Source organism: Strix aluco, chromosome 12 (genome assembly GCF_031877795.1).
Source record: "Strix aluco isolate bStrAlu1 chromosome 12, bStrAlu1.hap1, whole genome shotgun sequence".
NCBI lineage: Eukaryota > Metazoa > Chordata > Aves > Strigiformes > Strigidae > Strix > Strix aluco.
Window position 1 is genome coordinate 19,867,274 of NC_133942.1, and position 22,388 is coordinate 19,889,661.

General features: G+C 46.6%; 1 protein-coding gene across 2 annotated transcripts in view; it reads left to right on the forward strand.

Annotated features, from left to right (window-relative positions):
* The first annotated feature begins 436 nt into the window (after window positions 1-436).
* Window positions 437-22,388, forward strand: part of ACAN (aggrecan) — a 28,757-nt gene continuing 6,805 nt past the window's right edge. Inside the window, exons 1-15 of one of the 2 annotated variants that reach the window (XM_074837093.1) lie at window positions 437-506; window positions 1,056-1,427; window positions 2,705-2,879; window positions 3,426-3,553; window positions 4,166-4,459; window positions 6,211-6,723; window positions 7,224-7,398; window positions 7,821-7,948; window positions 8,070-8,363; window positions 8,526-8,717; window positions 9,411-11,291; window positions 11,349-11,846; window positions 11,907-12,387; window positions 12,448-12,818; window positions 21,697-21,810. In XM_074837093.1, the coding sequence (XP_074693194.1) occupies window positions 437-506; window positions 1,056-1,427; window positions 2,705-2,879; window positions 3,426-3,553; window positions 4,166-4,459; window positions 6,211-6,723; window positions 7,224-7,398; window positions 7,821-7,948; window positions 8,070-8,363; window positions 8,526-8,717; window positions 9,411-11,291; window positions 11,349-11,846; window positions 11,907-12,387; window positions 12,448-12,818; window positions 21,697-21,810 (5,686 nt within the window). The remainder of the gene's footprint in view (window positions 507-1,055; window positions 1,428-2,704; window positions 2,880-3,425; window positions 3,554-4,165; window positions 4,460-6,210; window positions 6,724-7,223; window positions 7,399-7,820; window positions 7,949-8,069; window positions 8,364-8,525; window positions 8,718-9,410; window positions 11,292-11,348; window positions 11,847-11,906; window positions 12,388-12,447; window positions 12,819-21,696; window positions 21,811-22,388) is intronic. The other variant, XM_074837094.1, reaches the window with a different exon arrangement.

Here is a 22,388-nt window from a genome sequence, read left to right on the forward strand (position 1 = left end):
ATGAAGGATGCTGGTGAGAAGCAGGTCCTGCTCTGAGGCGAAGGCTTAGTGGATGCGATGGTCCCTCTTGAGTAAATACATAATAAGTATGAAGATCTGTTGGAAAATTGTCTTTCTGCTCCACAGGGAAGACTGAATCACAAGAGAAAGAATGGGAGAGCAATATAATAAGTTATCTATAATAACACTTCAATCTGTTGTACATAGCAGATCATCTTATTTGTTTGTCTCACAGACTCATTTCCTGAAGCAAGAGGCACTTTGAGACAGCATCCTTCCCCAAGGACTGGCTTTCACTGCCAGCCACATGTAGGAGGCTTAAGGGGCAGCTGAAAGCGTTGCACTGCCCCACAGCAGCATCTGCAGCACTCAGCTCCCTATGAACATACAGCTCTCATAAATCCTTTCTCACTGTGTTTTTTCTTGCAGGTAAACTATGACCACTTTACTATTAGTGTTTGTGTGTTTGCGAGTCATCACCACAGCCGTCTCTGTGGAGCTCTCAGGTACGTGCCCTGGGGTGTGGGAAAGCGGGACTGAGCAATGTGCTGCACTCTGGTCCCATCTCTGAGCATGGGCAGCTGCCAGAAATAATTGTACCCAAGATCTGCTCCATGTACACCCAGGGCTCCTCTATTTGGATGGTTGCTATCCCATAGCCTCTTACTGTTCTTGTGCTTGGGGAGCCAGGGAGATACCTCCAAGCAAAATCAGATTTATAGAGAAACTAAGGGAATTTCAGCACTCCCCTTTTTAAACCCTATCAGGTGTGATCTCATAGTGTGGGCAGCAGCCACACTCAGTAGAGCCCTTCATTCCCTTCATTCCCACATCCAGCACTGGTCAGATCCTAAAACTAACCATGACACAAGGGTCATGGTTGTAACTTCCCTTTCTGCAAGTTATTCTCAGCAGACTAGACCAAAAAGGTTATGTCTGAAGATGTGGGTACAGGTTTACAAAGCAGATATAGGCATTGGAGCATATGGAAGCACTGGATATTTTGGATAAAATGCGTTATTGATGTAACCATTGCTTTGTTTGGGAACTGGCAGACAGTAGTGATGGCCTGGAAGTGAAGATACCTGAGCAGTCTCCCCTGCGTGTTGTCCTGGGAAGCTCCCTGAACATCCCCTGTTACTTCAACATCCCAGAGGAACAGGACACCAGTGCTCTGCTGACCCCACGGATCAAATGGAGCAAACTCTCAAATGGGACCGAAGTTGTCTTGCTAGTGGCCACTGGTGGAAAAATCCGGCTCAACACCGAATACAGGGAGGCGATCTCCTTGCCCAATTACCCTGCCATCCCCACTGATGCCACCTTGGAAATCAAGGCGCTGAGGTCCAACCACACTGGGATTTATCGCTGTGAAGTGATGTACGGGATTGAGGACAGACAAGACACAATAGAGGTCCTAGTGAAAGGTGAGATCCTGCCCTTGCTCTTTCCTCTCAAGGTCTTTCTGCCTGGCCTGGGCAGAAGGGAGGGAGAAATATATGGGCAGAGGAGGTACTGCTTTCCCCATAGGCATAAACGCTTTCAGTCAGGTCACAGATAAGGCAATGGGTAGGTGAGCAGAAGCCATGGGCCAGACATTTATTTTAGCAGGCTAGGACCAGACTAAACAAACCAGTAAAATGACTCATGGCAGACTATATGGCAATAAAATGACTCTTCTGGCAGAAGGTGAGTTACAGAGACAGTAAGACGACATCTTTGGCAGGAGGTGGTACTGGATACGCTGGGCTATGGCTCAGAGGGGTGAAGCTGAAACAGAGCCTTTATAAGACCTTTTATTTCTTCCAAACATTTTAGGAGATGGGATGCCCTCAGCTGGAGAATTGGTCTGTTCTGCAAAAACTTCCCCCATCATCTTGCAAAGCCCATCCTAGTAATAGGTGGATAAAATAACAGAAGTTTCCTACAATCCTTATGTTTATTGTGGTTCTTGCTTTCAGTGTAGGACAGGGAGACAGCTTCCACTACAGCAGTTAACCAGCAAGTCTCTGCTGTTCACATGACAGTGGAGGCTGGGAGCCCCCTCATATCTTCCTGGTGAATTTTCACCTTGACTTAAAGCCTGCTCGTGCCAGACCAGACTGAACTGATAGCCATCCTTCATCAAATAAATACGACTTAGAAATGTTTGCAGCAGATCTGAAGATTTTAAGTATATTTGCCTCTTGTTATTGTTTCCTGGGTGTCTGTACAGTGATTTGCACTCAGCACCCTTGGTCCTGAGCAGGACCTTGGGAGGTGGCAGTTTTCAAAGCTGCACAGCATCACAGTCCCTGCTCTGCCCCACCGGCTGATATCTGAACCGTGCACTTAAAATGTTGCTCAGAGCTGTATCAGGAAACTATTGAGTCCTTCTGATGATGATATATCTTAGTGTTCTGGGCGATGGGTTTCCTCCCACTGTTCATTCAGGTATTGTCTTTTAATGTACCATGACTTTGTTGCAGCACCATGGGAGAGCAGTCGCTGTCCTAGGTAACCACTGTGCTCCACAAGGTCCTGTGAAAGAAGCCCATCAAGTCACCCTTGGCTTGAGATGCTCAAATACAGACAATCAGCATAAATAGCTCATTGTTTCTAGTTGACACGTAGCATTTGTTCTTTGAATCTGTAACTTCTTTGGAAAGAAAGGGGCTGGTTGCTCATTAGCAGATGTGTGAGTGATGACCGTTGTGTTTTCCAGGCGTCGTATTCCACTACAGAGCAATCTCCACAAGGTACACCTTGAACTTCGAGAAAGCAAAGCAGGCCTGTATCCAGAACAGTGCTGTCATTGCTACTCCCGAGCAGCTGCAAGCTGCCTACGAGGATGGGTACGAGCAGTGTGATGCTGGCTGGCTGGCTGATCAGACTGTCAGGTAATGAATGGTAGAGGGGAAAGGAAGGCCACAGCAGGGTCATTAGGGAAGGGTTTCTGTAATGAAGCCACTGACTGAAAATGGTTGAGAAACAGTTGCTAAATAGCAGCTATTGTAATTGCTGGTGTGCAGAAGGGAGGTGGTGGATTGCAAGTCATTCTCTGCCAGGGGAGAGTCTATAGTAGGAAAGCAGAGTGACCACTGTCCTCCTCAGCTAGTGGTGACAGACAATGGCTTAATCCTGATGCTTCATCCTCCCTGAACAAAACAGATGCTATGCCAAGATGCACAAGCCTGGCTCAACTGTACTGAGCTGTGCATCCCCCATTGGGGAGACACCTTGGCGTGATGCCCTTGGTCAGTGCTCCCAGGGACCTGCTGTGCTCAGGACCATCAGAAGGAGGGCAGGACAGCAGATCATCCTTCCCCTTCCCCATAACCCAGGAAAAAAACATAAACCATCACACTGAGCAGTGTTCCACAGCTCCCTCCCAGCCTCGCTGGGGTCCTGCCCCCTCCACTCCTTATGCACCCTCTCTCCCCCAGGTACCCCATCCACTGGCCCCGGGAGCGCTGCTACGGCGACAAGGATGAATTTCCAGGAGTGAGGACCTACGGTGTCCGTGAGCCAGATGAAACCTATGATGTTTACTGCTATGCAGAGCAAATGCAAGGTGATTTGGGGCTTTTATTGTTACTAGATGCAGAAGCTTAGACTGATCGTGCTGATCTGATCATGCTTAGACTGGACAACAGTAAATACAGAGGCAAAGGGCCTAGGAGCAAGGCAAGTTAAAGATGGAAAAGCACGTATCCCAGCAAGGTCAGATGTTCTCTACAGTCTCTTTGTTAGACCCTGGACAACTTTAATGTCAAATGACTAATGCAGCACAGAGGGTGGAGACCATCTAACATCCACCAGAGTCCATGCCATCCTGCATGTCTCTGGTCATCCATTTGAGGGTGCAACATTCAGAGGTGTCCATCACCCATGCCTATGACAGGGATCCATTGAAATATTCAGCACATCAGAACTAAAATTGTCCTTTCTCTTCCTCTTGCCCTGTGGCTCTAGCTGGTTTGATATGTTTTACTCTAGTCTGTATTCAGAAAGACTCCCTTTCTTCTGGTCTTTATACACAGTCACCAACATGGGGTTGCAGTTCAGCTGTAATACACAGGATTTTTCATCTTATCCAGATTCTCAGGAGTGGAAAGGGGAAACAAAGGGAATAGGGATTAAATTCTACAGCTAATTCTTGTACTAATGGACGGTGTGACTGCAGGTAAAGTCTTCTATGCCACCGCCCCCGAGAAGTTCACCTTCCAAGAAGCTTTCGACAAATGCCGCAGTCTGGGAGCCCGTTTGGCCACCACAGGAGAGCTGTACTTGGCCTGGAAGGATGGCATGGATATGTGCAGCGCAGGCTGGCTGGCCGATCGTAGCGTCCGTTACCCCATTTCCAGAGCACGGCCCAACTGCGGGGGAAACCTGGTGGGCGTGCGGACTGTGTACCTCTACGTCAACCAAACGGGGTACCCTCACCCCCATTCTCGCTACGATGCCATCTGCTACAGTGGTGAGTACATCAGGGCTGTAAGCAACGTGGCTCTACACATCAGCAAACAGGAGCTCCCTGGCCAGAGCTAATCTCTTGCTTCTTTAATATTTGTTTTTAAAAAGCAGGAGGAAAGCAGGTTTGGCAAAGGACTTAGTCCCCCGTTCATGTTCAGGTAGGAAGCAGATCCAGAAAGTACATGGATGCCTGATCTGTACAGGGAGGGCTCTGAGGAGGTGGATGTAACACAGCCCTCTTCTCTCCAGTCCTCCCACACCTTCCAGTTTTGGCAGCTCTCCTGGAGACATGAAGCAGAGCTCAGGTGCTTCATGTACAAGACTTTGAATGCTGGAGGTGGAAGAGAAGGAAAAAGAGAACAGGTCTGCCCCTGAAGATGTGTATAGTGCTGCAGACAATATAGATGTGATGTGGGACAGGCACGTGCCTGAGTTTCCACGCTGGGATAAATCAGAAATTGCAGCAGTCTCTGGCAATCAGAAATGGGACAAAATTGCACCTAGGAAGTTGAGAGCATCCCAGCTACTCCCCTTTTCTTCTAACTGCACACTTCTCCCTGCAGCAAGAAGGGAATAAAGCACAGTAGTATATGGTCTACTCAGGGCAACCAGAGGCTAACATTCAAATAAGACTGCCATCTTTAAAAAATAGTAATATTTAAAAATATGTTTTAAAATCCCTTTCATACAGACTTATTGTGCCCAAATGCATGCATGATCGGTGTGTCAGGAGGCCCTGCAAAACCTCCCAGACCCCTTGGAGGTATCCAGCTACATGGCAAAGCTAAAGATTGATCCACCAAGCTATAGCCTTCTGGTTATCTCAGGGTATGCATCTGAAACTGCTGAGTACAGCCAGTCCTTGTCTGAGCATCTCTAATTCTCTGAATCTCTTGAGGTCTGAGAGTTACTGGATAAAATGAACTAGCAGGAAAATGGAATTGGAAATAAATAGAGCAGGGAAAGCAGTATTAGGGGAAAAGTCTGACAGTGTCTCTCATTATCCCTCCCTCCTCAGCTGAGACATGCCTCGCTGCATATCCAAGATGTTCCATCCCCTCCTCACCTGCTCAGTTCTGTTTTATGCTGCTCTTTAAACCACAGTCCTTGCTGTAGTCTGACCTGCTCACTGGCACGTTAAGCATGTTCTCCTACACCCAAGGGATGTGACTTGAGCAGAAAAGTGATTTGGGAGGGGAAAGGTAGGAGATGTTTGAGTGTATTTGGTACAGCAAGTGGTATTGGCTGTCCTGGTGATGGGGTTAGCATGTTTTTATGTGATGAACTCTTAAGTCATCACCCAGGCAGAGCAGGAGGAGGTCGTGATCCTGGTGACACTTCATGCCCTGAGTGTGAGGACCCAGTTGTCTTTCTCCCACAGCTCAGACCTGTGGAGGTTATCCAAGCTCCCCTTCGGCCACCTTAAATTCCTTACAGCAGGCACTAGAGGTCAGTGCAGACTTGGATATGGGCAAGGTGTTCCCGGGAAGAAGAGCAGGGAAAGTCCCCTCTGATTTACTAGCTGTGGAGCATGCAGTGGCTTATTGCATCTAACTCATGAATATGCCCTCCATGCTGAGGTGTTGTAGAGAGCCATAGTGGAGGAAAGAAAACCATTTATTTCACCAGTCATGATTTCTCTGCTCCTCTCAGAGCCAGAAAACATCCAGCTTCTTCTCAGAGGCAGCACCAGCCCAGTACACCTTGCTAGACTGACCATGTCCTCTCTGATTTCTTCTTTGGCTCCTGATGTAGGGGACGACATTGAGACTCAGGTCCCAGGGCGGTTAATCGACGAGGTGGGAAGGGAGCTGGGCAGTGCTTTCACTGTCCAGACTGTCACCCAGACTGAAGTGGAGCTACCTCTGCCACGCAATGCCACAGAGGAGGAGGCCCGCGGCAGCATCGCCACCCTGGAGCCCATTGAGATCACACCCACTGCCACCGAGCTGTACGAGGGCTTCACTGTCCTGCCCGATCTCTTCGCCACCGGTGTCACAGTAGAGACAGCTACCCCAGAGGAGGAGAATGTGACCAGGGGGGATGTCACAGGGGTATGGGCTGTACCTGAAGAGGTCACCACCATAGCCTTAGGCACTGCCATCACCACTGAAATGCCAGAGGTGAGCTCGGTGGAAGAGGTCATGGGGGTGACTGCCACACCAGGACTAGAGTCTGCCTCGGCATTCACAGTGGAAGATCAGCTCGTGCGAGTGACAGCAGCCCCCGGTGTTGGTCTCCTTCCTGAGCAACCCATCTCACCCACTGGTAAGTCACCAGGACTCCGAGAAGCCTGAAGATCAGTTCCTCCTAGAGGTAACCATTCAGCTGAAAACTGCCTGAGCTTCTGCTGTCACAGTGGGCATCCAGGTTCCTAGTGGTGTGCAGGCCTGTTCGGGGACAGGGACAGGCTGAGTGCCTCCACTACAGTAGGACAGGAGGGGTGAGGAGGAGGCCGCGGGCCACCCCATCATGTGCTGAAAAGGGCTCAGCTGGTTGATGCCTGAGACTGCAGAAGTCACACTCTGCACTCCCATGTGTATCTGCCTCCAGGGAAGGGGAAAGTCAATGTAGGAAGATCCTAGAGGAGGGCTAAAGAGATCCCCAGAACATCACTCTTAATGGCAGCGGAGTTCAATGAATGAGGCATCTCCACCAAAGTGGGTTTGACAGTCACTGGTCCTTGCACTGGTTTTGGGAACACCCTTTCTGGTGACCAGTCTTGGTGGAGGAGGGGTCCTGCCTCACCACAGTTTCTCTTCCCCCAGGTGTGGTGTTTCACTACCGTGCTGCCACCAGCAGATACGCCTTCTCCTTCGTCCAAGCCCAGCAGGCCTGCTTGGAGAACAACGCAGTTATCGCCACTCCTGAACAGCTCCAGGCTGCCTACGAGGCTGGCTTTGACCAGTGTGATGCCGGCTGGCTGCGGGACCAGACAGTCAGGTAAAACTATATTGACTTGGAGAAGACACCTCTCAAAATGACTATCCAGCCATGAAACTGAGGCTTTACTCTGGTCTGTCCTGATGTTCTGCTCATCAGTATCCAAAGCTTTCCTGACCTAAGGTTGTCTCCAGGCCATGGTATCTAGTGGTCAATAGACCTGTTCTCAACCTGTCCTACCTGTTTCCTAACCTGTGTATACATCCTGCAGCAATGAGCTCCCCTGACATGTAGGAAAAGTGGAGGGAAATTTGTATTCATTGTCCCAAGCTGTAAGTGGACTTGTTTCTGAGTCATGCTGGGGGCTTTGAGCACCTCTAATGGTGAAGTGTTCGTGTCCTCCACACAAGTACACTGAGGTTCTTCAGTCCAGGGTACAGAAGGTTGACTTTGGGTTACCTCCTCTCCTCTTCTTTTGGTAGGTATCCCATTGTGAATCCCCGAAATAACTGTGTAGGAGACAAAGAGAGCTCTCCAGGCGTGCGGTCCTATGGCATGCGCCCGGCCTCAGAGACCTACGATGTGTACTGCTACATTGACAGGCTCAAGGGTACGTTCTCCCCCTTCCTCTGGGCACGGCTGTAGAGCAAAAATGTGCTTCACACCTCCACATCTGTGAGTGCATGGGTGGGATGCAGGGACTCACGCCTGTTTTCTCTCTCATCCCTCAGGTGAGGTGTTCTTCGCAAGCCAGCCAGAGCAGTTCACCTTCCCAGAAGCTCAGCAGTACTGTGAGAGCCAAAACGCCACCCTGGCCTCTGTTGGCCAACTCCACGCTGCCTGGAAGCAGGGCCTGGACAGATGCTACGCTGGCTGGTTGGCTGACGGCAGCCTGCGCTATCCCATTGTGACCCCCCGTCCTGCCTGTGGGGGGGATGCGCCTGGCGTGAGAACTGTCTACCAGCACTACAACCAGACAGGATTTCCTGACCCGCTGTCCCGGCATCATGCCTTCTGCTTCAGAGGTACTCTCCCACCCCTTACAGGGCTTGTAGACTTGTCTCCTTGGGGAAGGGGATGTCACAAGGAAGGTTGGGCACATTGGGGTGCCAGTTTGGGCAAAGCACTTCACTGGCATCTTGGACTGTGAATTTTTGGAAACTCCTTCCAATACATTTTTGTTCCAGCTCTGCCACTTGTGGAGGAGGAGGGGATCACCTCATTCTTTGAAGATGTGCTGGCAACCCAAGTGATCCCTGGAGTGGAGGGGGTACCATCCGGGGAGGAGGTGACTGCGGAGACAGAGTTTGCCACTCAACCTGAAAATCAGACAGCCTGGGGGACAGAGGTCTTTCCAACTGACATGTCGCTGCTCTCAGGTGAGTCAGAGCTTCCCCATCTCTGGGGTTGCACTTGGCTGGTGTTGTAGGGTTGGGACACTCCCAAAATAAATGGGCTGTGTCCTTGCTCAAGGGGAGTCCCTCTAAATCTAGACAATTATCACCATATTAGCAAAGTCAGGCTGTGCACACAGGAGGAGTAATATACACGTGTATATTACTGAACTTTTGTCTAGGACTAACCTAAATGACCAGCAGACCAGCACACACAGCATTGCCAGAGCACCTTACAAAATATGTTGTTGTGTATCTGGGATGGGGAGGGCAGGCTAGAAACAGGTCTCAGGCCATGCCTTCCAGGGAGGACAGAGCTGCAGTGTGGTCAGAGCAGAACCAAACATTTTCTCTTCTACATGTTATCTCCAAGGAAGCACTAGCTTGGTTTTGACACCTGGGAATTTGTGTCACTGTTGCCATTGTCCCAGGTCAAAAGATTATATAGTCTGTCAGTTTCCCAGAGATATTTAATTTACAGTTGTTTAAGATATAATATTTATTAACAAATTTGAAGGGACCAAATTATTTCTGCAAGCACATACGACTTTGTGCCTTTATCCTGAAGGTATCAGTTTGGAGGTAAAAAGTCAATCAGGAAATTGTTAATAGTTTCTTTAAAACAATTTAGTAAATAATTTTCCTATCCGCTGTCTTTGTTCACTCTTTCTTTTCCAGTGAGTCCATCTGCTTTTCCTCCAGCTACTGTAATACCAGAGGAAACAAGTACCGATGCTTCCGTCAGCAAAGTGTCAGAGGAGGTGACTCAGTCTGGAGAACATCAAGTCAGTGGTGAAGTTTCAGCATCTGGGTGGGTATCCGGAGTCCCAGATACAAGTGGAGAACCGACTCCTGGAGTATTTGAACATAGTGGAGAACACTCAGGGACTGGAGAAAGTGGATTACCATCAGTAGACCTGCATATCAGTGGCTTTCTACCTGGAGAAAGTGGGCTACCCTCAGGGGACCTGAGTGGCGTGCCTTCTGGCATTGTTGACATCAGTGGGTTACCTTCTGCAGAAGATGTATCGGTGTCTATTTCAAGGATACCAGAATTCAGTGGGATGCCATCTGGAGTGGAAAGCAGTGGGCTGCCTTCTGGATTAGGTGGAGAAACCTCTGGCACTGAGCTAGTCAGTGGTGTGTCATCTGGAGAGGAAAGCGGACTCACCTCTGGTTTTCCTACCATATCTCTTGTGGATACCACATTGGTGGAAGTTGTAACAACAGCACCAGAACGGCGAGAGGAGGGAAAAGGATCCATCGGAGTCAGCGGTGAAGGAGATCTGTCAGGGTTCCCATCCACTGAGTGGGACACCAGTGGTGGAGCTCAAGGGTTACCCTCAGGAGTTGAGCTCAGTGGGGAGCCCTCTGGAGGGCCTGAGCTCAGCGGGGAACCTTCTGGGGTGCCTGAGCTCAGTGGGGAGCCTTCTGGGGTGACTGAGCTCAGTGGGGAGCCTTCTGGGGTGCCTGAGCTCAGCAGGGAGCCCTCTGGAGATTCTGAGCTCAGCGGGTTGCCCTCAGGACTGGATGTCAGTGGAGAACCATCTGGAACACTTGCGATCAGTGGCCTGGTGGACCTAAGTGGCCTTACTTCTGGTATCGATGGAAGCGGTGAGGCCTCGGGCATTACCTTCATAGATACCAGTTTGGAGGAAGTGACAACAACCCCCTCAATTACGGGAGCGGAAGCAAAAGAGATTTTGGAAATCAGTGGATTGTCTTCAGGAGGTGAAGATGCATCAGGCATGGTATCTGGGAGTTTAGACATCAGTGGTGAGTCTTCTGGGCATGTAGACTTTGGTGGGAGTGTTTCTGGAGTGCTCAAGGTGAGTGGATATCCGAGTGGAGTGATTGACAGCAGTGGAGAAGTCTCTGGAGTTGATGTCACCAGTGGCCTACTGTCTGGAGAGGAAAGTGGACTCACCTCTGGCTTTCCCACAGTCTCTCTTGTGGATACCACTTCGGTGGAAATTGTAACACAGACATCAGTTTCACAAGAGGTGGGAGAAGGGCCATCTGGGATGATAGAAATCAGTGGATTTCCTTCTGGAGACAGAGGACTATCTGGAGAAGGGTCTGGAGCCATGGAGACTAGTGGGTTTCCTTCAGGGACAGGAGACTTCAGTGGAGAGCCATCTGGGATCCCATATGTCAGTGGAGACATTTCTGGAGCCACAGATCTAAGTGGACAATCTTTGGCAGTGACTGATATTAGTGGGGAGGCTTCGGGCCTTCCAGAAGTCACTTTAGTCACTTCTGATTTAGTAGAAGTTGTGACAAGACCAACAGTATCACAGGAACTGGGTGGGGAAACAGCTGTCACATTTCCCTACAGTTTTGGGCCAAGTGGTGAGGCCTCTGCATCTGGTGAACTAAGTGGGGAAACATCTGTATTGCCAGAAACTGGTACAGAAACATCAACAGCTTATGAAATCAGTGGTGAAACATCTGCATTTCCTGAAACTAGTATAGAAACATCCACAATACAAGAAATCAGTGGGGAGACATCTGCATTTCCTGAATTTAACATAGAAACATCAACAATTCAAGAAATCAGTGGGGAAACATCTGCATTTCCTGAAATTATCATAGAAACATCCACAAGACAAGAAGCCAGGGGTGAAACATCTGGCTACCCTGAAATTATCATAGAAACATCCACAATTCAAGAAGTAAGTGGGGAAACCTCTGCGTTTCCTGAAAGTAGCACAGAAACATCCACAATACAAGAAATCAGTGGGGAAACATCTGCATTTCCTGAAATTAGAATAGAAACATCCACAAGTCAAGACATCAGTGGGGAAACGTCTGCATTTCCTGAAATTAGAATAGAAACTTTCACAAGTCAAGAGGCCAGGGGTGAAACATCTGGCTATCCTGAAATTAGCATAGAAACATCCACAGTTCATGAAACCAGTGGAGAAATATCTGCATTTCCTGAAATCAGCATAGAAACTTCGACAGTCCATGAAATCAGTGGGGAAACCTCTGCTTTTCCTGAAATTAGCATAGAAACTTCAACAGTCCATGAAATTAGTGGAGAAAGTTCTGCATTTCCTGAAATTAGAATAGAAACATCCACAAATCAAGAAGCCAGGGGTGAAACATCTGGCTATCCTGAAATTAGCATAGAAACATCCACAGTCCATGAAACCAGTGGGGAAACATCAGCATTTCCTGAAATCAGCATCGAAACTTCGACGGTCCATGAAATCAGTGGGGAAACATCTGCTTTTCCTGAAATTAGCATAGAAACTTCAACGGTCCATGAAATCAGTGGGGAAACATCCGCATTTCCTGAAATAAGAATAGAAACATCAACAAGTCAAGAAGCCCGAGGTGAAACATCTGCCTTTCCTGAGATTACCATAGAAACTTCTACACTTCACGAAATCAGTGGGGAAACATCTGCACTCCCTGAGATTAGCATAGAAACACCAACAAGTCAAGAAGCCAGGGGTGAAACATCTGCCTATCCTGAAATTATCCTAGAAAAATCCACAGTTCAAGAAGTAAGTGGGGAAACCTCTGCGTTTCCTGAAATTAGAATAGAAACATCCACAAGTCAAGAAGCCCGGGGTGAAACATCTGCATTTCCTGAGACTAGCATAGAAACATCCCCAGTCCATGAAACCAGTGGGGAAACATCTGCATTTCCCAAAATCAGCATAGAAACATCCCCGGTCCACGAAACCAGTGGAGAAGCATCCACATTGCCTGCTGTTAACATCGAAACAGCTGGCACATCTTTGGCCAGTGGTGAGCCCTCTGGTGCTCCTGAGGAGAAGGAAATTCCTGATGCAACATCTGGAGCTGTGACAGACTCGATCGCAGGCGTTTCAGGAGAAACCTCTGTCCCAGATGTTGTAATTAGTACCAGTACTCCAGATGCTGAACCACCACAGAGACCAAGGAACCCTGAAGAGGCTCAGCTTGAAATAGAGCCTTCCCCTCCCGCAGTGTCAGGACAAGAGACAGAGACAGCTGTTGTTCTAGACAATCCCCATCTGCTGGCCACCGCTACTGCTGCCCTGCCTCAAGTCTCACAAGAAGCCATAGATGCATTAGGACCCACTACAGAAGGTATCGTGTCTTCTCATATGTCAGGGAGGGAGGGGGCACAGCTGTCACTTTTTTGCTTCTTCTACAGCAGAGAACATTAACACAGAAGCAGACTTGAGCAGAACATTATTGTGGTGGGAAGCTATAAACGTGGGGTTCTTCACAGGTCGTGTTCAATAGTTTCTGTCTTAACAGATGATAGTCTGTGTTTGGACAGGTAATGCAATTATCCAGCCACCATAACTGCATCCTCAGAAGCCTCCAGGACCTCCCTTCTGCCTTCCCATGGCAATTGCATGCCCCTGGGGAGAGGAGATGACCAGTTCAAGGGAAGCACCAGGAGATGCATATCTGGCCTTCCCCCACTGCACCATAGCAGTAGGTATCAGTCACTCTGAATTTCTGTTCCTGGTGACCCCAGCTGCACCCCAGCCGTGACAAGCAGGCCAGTGGAACTGGCACCTGCCAGGAACATGTTGGAGGCATCGTCTGCTTGTGCCCTCCCGGAGTACCCAGGTCATCAATGGGATATAGGCGATCTCTCCTCTCTGTGTTGCCAGAGATGGGGACTTGTCAAAGAGTATTTTATTAATGGTCATTGAGAGCTGCTGTGGCCAGGTCCCTGGGTGTGATATAGCTGGGGAAGGCACCAGGGCATTCACGCCCCCTCTGAAATTTCTCTAAGGCATTGCTATAATCTAGAGAAAACAACAATTTTTTCTTCTCATGTGGAAACAAGAGCAAAGACAGCTCCACCCAACAGAGACTTCCACGTTGACTAGTGGATGCAGCTGAGAAGTTGTTTAAGACGGGCTGCAAGTCTCTGTCCTGTTTTGTTTCTCTTTCCATCGACCTGCTGCCCGTATCCCTGAGTGTTTCATAGCACTTGCTCTGGAGTGGGAGGCTGGTCAACAGCAGCTTTGCAGTGCCAAGGGGTAAGAGGCAAAGCAAGCCATCTGGGGACAAAAATGTCTGTCCTCAGCATCATCTGCACTGAGTGCAATGTTTTCTTTGAGCAAACTGCTCCAATCCCTTTGGCACAGAGCATGGCTGCCCTCTAGTCTGTGTCTTATGCTGCTCTTTGCCGTTAGAATGGGTTAAATGTGTGAGACAACGCTCAGAGCATCGCTACTGTTTGTCAGCTCTGCTGATAAATGCCCTTCCTTCCATCCTGCCCCTTTTTGGCATTTTAGCTCTCCGTCTTTGGTAGGATCCCTTGTTGCCAAGTATAAACAGAGACAATATTTAAATCTGAGTAACCATTTCTGGTGCAAACACTCTGATAGCTTTCTGACAAGGATCCTCCAAGCAGTGTTCAGGTACCATGGAGGCATTAGGATACTGCAGTGAGAAGAAAATGAGATGGGATGCGGTTGTGCTTGCTGGTGGCTGCTTCTTGGCCAAAGGAGGAGACCAGTGCTGGTAACACAGGATGTGCCACGACATACCTGGTCACGGCTTGGTTTCACTTTGCTGCAATCAGGAGCAGGCTCCGGGTGACAGGCACCGTCAATGTTTGTGCTGTTGTACAGAGGTCTTACATATGCTCAGTTCTCAATGGGCCACACGTTCATGTAGGACATATTGTTTAAGTATGGTAAAAAAATGTATGTGCAAAGAGATTTGCTCAGTTCCTTCTAGCAAATGCAATATTAATTTCAGTCCCTTCCCACACTACCTCCTGAATTGCTTCCTTTTGGTTAATTTACACCGTTCAGCAGAGGTAGCTCTGGACTCCATGAGGGTCTTTAAGTGCAGGGCTTTGTGAAGCTCAGCCTGGTTTCTAACATCATTTCCATCTCCAAAGTGTTTCGAATGAGTCACTACCTTTGCCTCTGCTCATTTCTCTCCCTCTGAGAAAACAGGTAATCACAAACCTTTGTTCAGACCTGCTCATAATACATTCGAGGTCCTGTCTGTCTCTGCTGAGCAGCTGCACAGTGGATGCTGCCGGAGAGGGCGAGGGCACGTCAGCGGGGTCATTCCCACAGCACTGGTCCAGGCTGGCACCGCGTCTGGGGCTTGGCAGAGTGCTGCAGGAGTTAGCACCCAAAAAGCCCTCCTTGCACAGCTCATGAGCTCTGCTTTTGGGCCATGCCCACTGCCATGTCCAAGCCTGGAGACAAAAACAAGCCAGCAAAGGCAGGGTTGAGGGAAAGGAAGGAAACTAGCCAGTGAGGCTCAGCAAAAAAAAAAAAAAATCTAAAAAAAATATTGGCCCCAAAGTATGGTTTTATTTCATTGCTTTTTCTTTTTATAAATTACCCACAAGGCGATTGCCAGATTCTTCGGAGCATTTGTTAGCCAACATTCTTGTGAAGTATTTTGAAAGAAAACCATGTGTTCAGCAGCTCATGTGTGAAGAAGCTTAAAAAATGTTCTGAAATTGGAACATGTGTATTTGCAAGTCACAGAGATGACGATGTAGCAGCTGGGGTTTCTTAGCAGGTGACAGGGAGAGGTAAGCGACGACTGCATGAAGTTTAATTGTAGACTCTATAAACTGAAGATGGGCTGGAGTACACATGCATGGCTGCTGCTCCCAGCAGGGAAGATATTCTAGGGTGAATCTTCTCTTTTTATTGGTAAGATTCTTTAGTGCAGTGTCCCTACAGGGTTACATGCAATCCTCTTCAGGGTCTGAAGGAAGCAGAATCCAGGTGGCAAGAAAGTGTATTGACCATGAACTGGCAATGCCCCTGCAACAAGGTAAACTTCTTCTAGAGAATTAGAGCAAAGTGATGACAAAGGAACTAAAAATGAGGAAAAATAATCACAGATTTCCTTTTCTCAGTTGTTACTCCTTACAGTGCTCTGGGGATTGTGAAAATAGAAAGTCTACAAGGAAGAACCATAAGCTGAAACCCAAAATGCTATTTCCCATGTTGTGGCTGCCTTTTTACCTGAAGCTTCCCAGTCTTGAAATTTAGCTCTTGCAAAAAGATCAGTGCTTTGTGCAGTGCTCAGAGTTCACAGGATGTAATGGATACCCATTAAGTGCAATTAATTTTGACTAACATTAAAGCATGGGTGAAGCTAGTTCAGCTTACAGAAGGAGCTCAGAGTGAGGTGTGTGGCTGTTGCCCTCTTGTCCTGTTGTTGAAGGGCTCCAGTTAGATCCAGCAGTCTTTTTAGTGGGATGATTTAAGAAGAATGGTATTTTTCTGCCCTGCTGTAGCCTCCACTTCTTTCTAAAAGCCAGAGCCAGAAGCACAAGAAGACTGAAGATTAACGCTTGGAGTGCCAGTATTTTTTAGTATTTAGCCAAATTGAAGGCTACACATGCACATATCTTTAGTCAGCAGTTTGATTCCTCCGTGAGGACAGGAACCCCACAAGCTTGAAGAATTGTCCTTAGACTTGGCTTCTTCATCCAGAGTTTTGCCAACTCAGCGGGTCTTTTTGCTTCTGGTAACATTTGAAGACAAATAATTATTAGCTGAAAAAAGCATGCTGGCACTTCAGTGAAAGGCTGTGGTTTGGAGCACTCTGACTAGTCAGTGACTTAAAAACTTCACTCAAGTTGGGGGAAAAAAGAGAAATGTGCTGAAATGGCAGTTATTGATGTAAAGTTTTGCTTCTCTCTGGTGAAATGAGTTCATGAAGTCTGCTGTCTATGGCCCCGACACAGCTGAAGGTTAGAATTCAAATGAGGAAAGGTCTTGATGGGCTTTCCTTATTCTTCACACCCTGGAAGTCCATGGGGTAGTGTTTTGTTGGTCCAGAGAAGATCAACCCCGAAGAAAAAAGTCTAGAAAACATTCAGCTGTTTCATAATGTTTCACCTAATGTGGAATGAAGAGTATGTTCTCAAGCAGGAGCTGGAGGTACCAGTCCTGGCTGAAAGACAAGCAAAAGCACACACCATTTGTGGCTGACCAGATGATTTGGTGTCTGCTGGATATATTGTCTATTTTGCATCAGAAGTTCATTAGCTTAATTAAAATCTTTCTCTGAAGAGGCAAGTCCTGGACTAGTGTTATACAAATGTGAGCTTACTTCTACACATAATATTTTGGAGGCAGAGATGTCAAAATTTCCTGACCTCTCCTGCCATGAGAACGTTGGACAAATAGAAGGTCCCAGCAGATCAACAGGTTCTCCTGGCACCTTGCTGTTCTCTAGATGAATATAGCTTTTTAAGGCTGTGGTAATATCTGTCCCTTCTGCTGCATGAAGGCTTTGGTTTAATTATTGTAGTTAATTATTTTAATGACTTAATTGCTCATTGTAAGTCATTAGCTGGCTATGTGATGTTCGATGTTAGCATTTTACTTAAAATGTGAGAGAACTGTTTTCCCCGACTCCTCCTATTCTTTTCTTGTAGGAATCACTCTACAATTGCTCCAATGTTTTTCTTTGCTGTTTGAGCTATCAGATCGGCAGTTCAAACTTCCCAGGAGTCTCTGAAAAGCAAATTTAATTTGTACCTGAGGTTTTTTTTTCCTCAGTCTCTAGAAGATAATTATCTAGCTGGTCTCTGAGTCCTTGTTTGGATAATTGCACTTACAATGGGGCCTATAAAGAAAGGGTGAGGAGCACAACAGGGACTGTTGGACATCCTGAAAATGCCTTGCCTTTCTGTCTTACCTTTTCCTCACTGCAGAACTAAAACAGGAGTTTAAATCCTAGGGTGTATTTTTAAACCTGTTACAGCTTTGGGCAAACTATACAGTTTGTTCAGTTTGGCTGATAACATTCTCTCTGTTCACAAGCTGCTGCTCTTTGGTAGATGTTTTAAGCACAAAGCTGGCCTTGTTTAATGGGTATTCTTGCTCATCTTCCATACAGGCTGCCACTGAGAGAAATGCACAAACTGTATTATTTTACGAAGTCTTAGCACTGTTTCTAGAATGGTCTTCTTAGCTTGGGATGAAGGATTTTAAAAACATTTCCTTCTCACCACTGTTCACTTTTGCATGCCATTTGCCTTCTGAGCAAAACCAGGAGCAATCTATTTCTCTTTCATTTCTAAAGGATTTCTCTTTCCAGTTTCCATGATCTAGCACAGCAAATTGTTTTCAAAGGCATTGGAAGAATACTTATGCTGTGTTTAGTTGCACCAAAAGAAAATAGTTCTGACTAAATATAGTATGTATCTAGCAATGTAAAAGAAAACTTAAGAAGAAAATGGTGAAACAAATTCAAAGTTTGCATTGTAGCTATGTAAATCCCCTTGTTTTCTCCAGCCAACAGTTTACGTCTTCCAGATGCAAGACCTTGTTTACATTGGATATTTTGTTTTAATTGTTTTATTTTTTTAAAAAAATCTAGAAGTTAGACCTTGGGTCCTGCCAGTAGCAAAAAATAGAAACTGTTGTGACAATAGATTTGAATAATCTTTTGCAACTTCTGGACACCATTAACTTCAGTACAAATCGTCTTGTAAAGAGCTGCTAATTTTGCATTATCCTCAAGAAGTGAGTTTATAATGTGTTCTAAATGGGCTTCCTATTCTTGGCACTGCAAGGCATTTTCTCCCCTGTCTTTGTTTTAGAGCTGAAGCTCTTGAACGCAAGGGCTGCTTCTGTTCTGCATCCCATGCCGCATTGCTTGTCCTTTGTTAGCACTGGGTAATAATAGCAGTAGTCTTGTCTTCTTGTCGGTTGATAAGCACTTGAGCTGCATCTCAAAGCAGAGCTGACTTTTGAATGACTGCTTACCCAAGCGAATAAATAGCTCGAGTCTGGGTAAGATCCTTGAGTGTCAAGGTGCCTGGCAGCTGGTGCTGTGCAAGTGGGTGCTCGCTTCGTGCTGAGCAGAGCTGGCACACCTAGTGTGCCGCAGGCTTTTCAGCTGGCTGAAGAGGTGTACGGTGATTTACTAACCTCATCTCACTCTAAAGCCTGTGGAAGTGGACACATTTATGGTATATAAAAGGCTATGAAGAAAATAGCCAAGCATTGCGTGATAGATGGGATTTATTTTTTCTTACTGGAGTTCTCACCTCCCATAAATCCTATGGCCTAGGTAAGATATCCTAGAAACACCCACAAACCAACTTGCCAGTGTTTCCAGAGATAACATCATTGCCAATTTTACCATTTAGAGATTACTTTTCTAAAAGACCTCCAAGACCCAGATTTTCTGGGAGGACCTGAATCAGCAACACTTCCTCCAAGCTGACAGATATGTTTGAGTTTCCTGATACCAGCTTGGTGAGGTTATTCTACATCCAGATGTAGATAGGGTCACTGTCCCAACAGCCCAACAGGCTGAAGGGGGAGTTTGGTATTTATGATCATCATGTGTTTAAAACGCCTTCTCTCCAGCCATTTGCAGCACACTTCTGGGAAGAAAACATGTCTGTGTCTCACCTGTATTTGTTGTCTGTTTTTCCAACACTACCTATAAGTACACACCCTTTTTCTATGTGTCATATATAAAAATATATATGTATATGTATGGAGAGATATGTAACATATATATCATATGCAGAGATTTGTTTTTACAGCATATATAATATGTGCAGTCATATTATATACAATATCTGTAAAAGGAAATTCTGTTCCAGTGTTATTTCCCAGCTGGAAATTTGTGGCAATGACTTTGCATGCGTGTGCCTGCTCTCTCCTCCTCCAAGACCAGGAATGGCAATTCACAGCAGGTCTCCTGCATCTCAGAAGAGATCTTGGATGCACCAAGTTTTAGTCCACATGGCCAAAGACAGCTGAAGACTCATTATTCCCTGTTAAACGTTCTGCTTTAGCTCTCGCGTGTGCTTTGTTCCCACTTCTGCAGCATGCTTTCCACTTCATGGAGCCTAACGGACAAAGGAGAGCATTTCCTTACTTGCTCAGCTGGAGCCCACTGGAATCAACATGAACTTCTGCTGCCACTGCTGTTGGGAAGCCCAAGGGGCCTCTAGAGCTGTAATCATCCCTCAGGATACCTCATTTTCCTTTATACTCTCTATCTTCTAGAAACTCCAAGTATGACTAATAAGCAATAGTCAGCCAAGTTCAGCTCCTCTCTTCTACTAGGCCCGTGACCCCCATTTTGTTCTGGAAAGTCTGAAAGTATTTATTAGTGTCATGGAAACAGGAATTCTCTTCATGTTGCAGTGAACAAAGAAATCCAGAAAGCATTCATGAGTGTTCAGAAGGGCAATCCAGAGGAAAAAATTCCTTCTCTCAGAGAAGAATTGCACAACTGGAGTAAGAGGTTCATCGGCCATCCAAGGAATAATTGCATTGCTTGCAGTGATACAGCCTAGAGTAAAGATGACAATCTCCATGCTCCAAAGTACGAATGGATTTACCATCCAAGGTCAGAAAAAATTTTCTCCATCCCTTAGGCACATTACAGAACATGTCAACTTTTAGTTGACGTATCAGACATTGGCCACTGAGTGACTAGACAGCCACATGGGGTATGACACGCATCTGCTTTCATATCTCTGGGGACACTGAGCAGCTGGGCCACAGTTCTGCAGGGAGACAATATCTGACCAAATATCCCCAAACCAGAAGATGAACACAGACCTTGGGGAGTCACTGCTCTGCTCTGGTATTTCCATACCCAGCATGTTTATCATCTTTGAATGTTCCCTCACTAATCCAAATCATCCACAAGAAAAGCATGGAGTGTTAGTCGGCACTTTTAAAGCCTTACATTTCTTCTGAGTGTGAAAGAGAGAAACGTTGTTTCGTATGAGGATCTAACCAGTCATCATTTAACCTAACCTGCGTGGATGTGGTCTCACTTTCTTCCTTAGTCTTCCTCCTTGTTTCCGAGTTGAACGTCTCTGAACTGTTTCCATTCTGAATGACTCTTCTTCTGATTCCAAAGCTCAATAAGTAGGATTAAGGCTCAGTCTGGAGAGATACTGGTAGAAGAGCTTTTATTTCCAGCACAAGCTAGATTTTATAATTTATAGATACACACTGGCTACCTGTGGCCTTTTTCAGAGCCTCTATGCTTCCTTCCTTCTGCCCCAAGATGACAGAGGATGGAAGTTCTACAAAATGGTGGCAATTACTACTTGTGCTAATTAGCAAGTTGAGAAACATTGGAGAGTTGGAGGCCAAACACTTCCCATACCAAATTCTCTTTTCACCTCCAGAAAAGCAAAAAGGATCTTAAGGACTGTTCTATCTAGATGGGAAATTAAGAGTAGTTTCTTCCACCAGGATGGAATCCACAGCTGGAAAAGACGTACCAACTTCTTTCAGCCCCTTCACAAACAAGAGAGCACATAGTGGGGACAGATCTGGAGGAAATGGCACTGAATTCCAGTATTCTTCACCAAGGAAGAGGCACCCGTAGCTAGGCCTAAGGGCCTCAAAGGGAAAATTTGAGGGTCTCTGAACCACCTTTGAACTCACTTCTTTTCTTCTCTGCACTTTCTTCATCTTCACTGAGAAGAGATTTCTTGCCCCAGCACTTCATCCAAATTATGGTTAGGAAGAAACAAGTAGTGAGCACTGGCCACCAGGAATGTTGGTTAGGAGATAGAGATCTATTTCAGGACGTTGCCATCACTTATGAGGATTCCACACTCTTCCTCATAGACCCGTAGCTGGTGGAGACACAGACACAAGTTTGTATGTTTGATGCATCAGGCAGAGACAGCGAACAAGGAAGAGTTACCACAGCTGTCAAAGGCACTGAGTGCTGTGTACTGGATACATCTTGATGAGCTTGTACTGAAATCTTCAGAGTGGTGTTCAACCATCAAGTGACAGAAAACCAATGTCTTCCTTGTAGGGTGGGTTGGGTCTCTTGTCTTCATTCTTCCAGCAGCAGCAGTGGCAGTATGTTTTAAAATAAGACCCTAGAAACTCCCAAGTTCCCCCAAAACCACTGATATTCCCTCCTAAACAAGCAAGGAAACAAATTCTCCTGTTGGTGGAGTTGTCTGCCCAGAGCCCTAATGGAAGCCCTTGATTTCTTGCAGACACTGATGAGTGCCACTCAAGCCCCTGTCTGAATGGAGCTACCTGCGTTGATGGCATCGACTCTTTCAAATGCTTATGCCTTCCCAGCTACGGAGGGGACCTGTGTGAGATCGGTACGGCCTATCTGGCTTCAGCTAATCTTACTAACTGCTGCACTACGTTGTTCCCACCCTACACCCCAAAAAAGCTGATCCCAAGTGCTCCGATCAGTCCTGCCCTCATCTCAGTAAGCTAACCTCTAACAGCAGCTTAAAATACACTAGGGAAAAGCTTTGAGACTTTTGCTTATATATTTTGATTAGTTTGTTCGTCACGGCAGCGTGTCCTCTAAGATTCCTAAGCAGGAGCTTCTGGTGTCTTCTTCAACTTTCTCTTTTTTAAGTTTCTCTTAAAGCTTAAGTTTCTCTTAAAGCTTAAGTTTCTCTTAAAGCTCCATACAGATCGTAACAATGTCAGTCACAGAAGTCTCTGTCTCTTTGGGCCAAGGGTCTTTCTGGTCATCTGTAACAGTACGAAAATGTCTGAGTACATCTTTACCCCAGGCAAACTTTCTCTGTTACACTGGAATTTCATGGAAGGAGGCTTTGACAGAGCCACAAAAAATGACTGTGTTTCTCTCTGTGAAGATGCAGCTGAGAGAAACCTCGTTCACTCCAGGAATCTCCACCAATTTGACACAGCATGACATTTT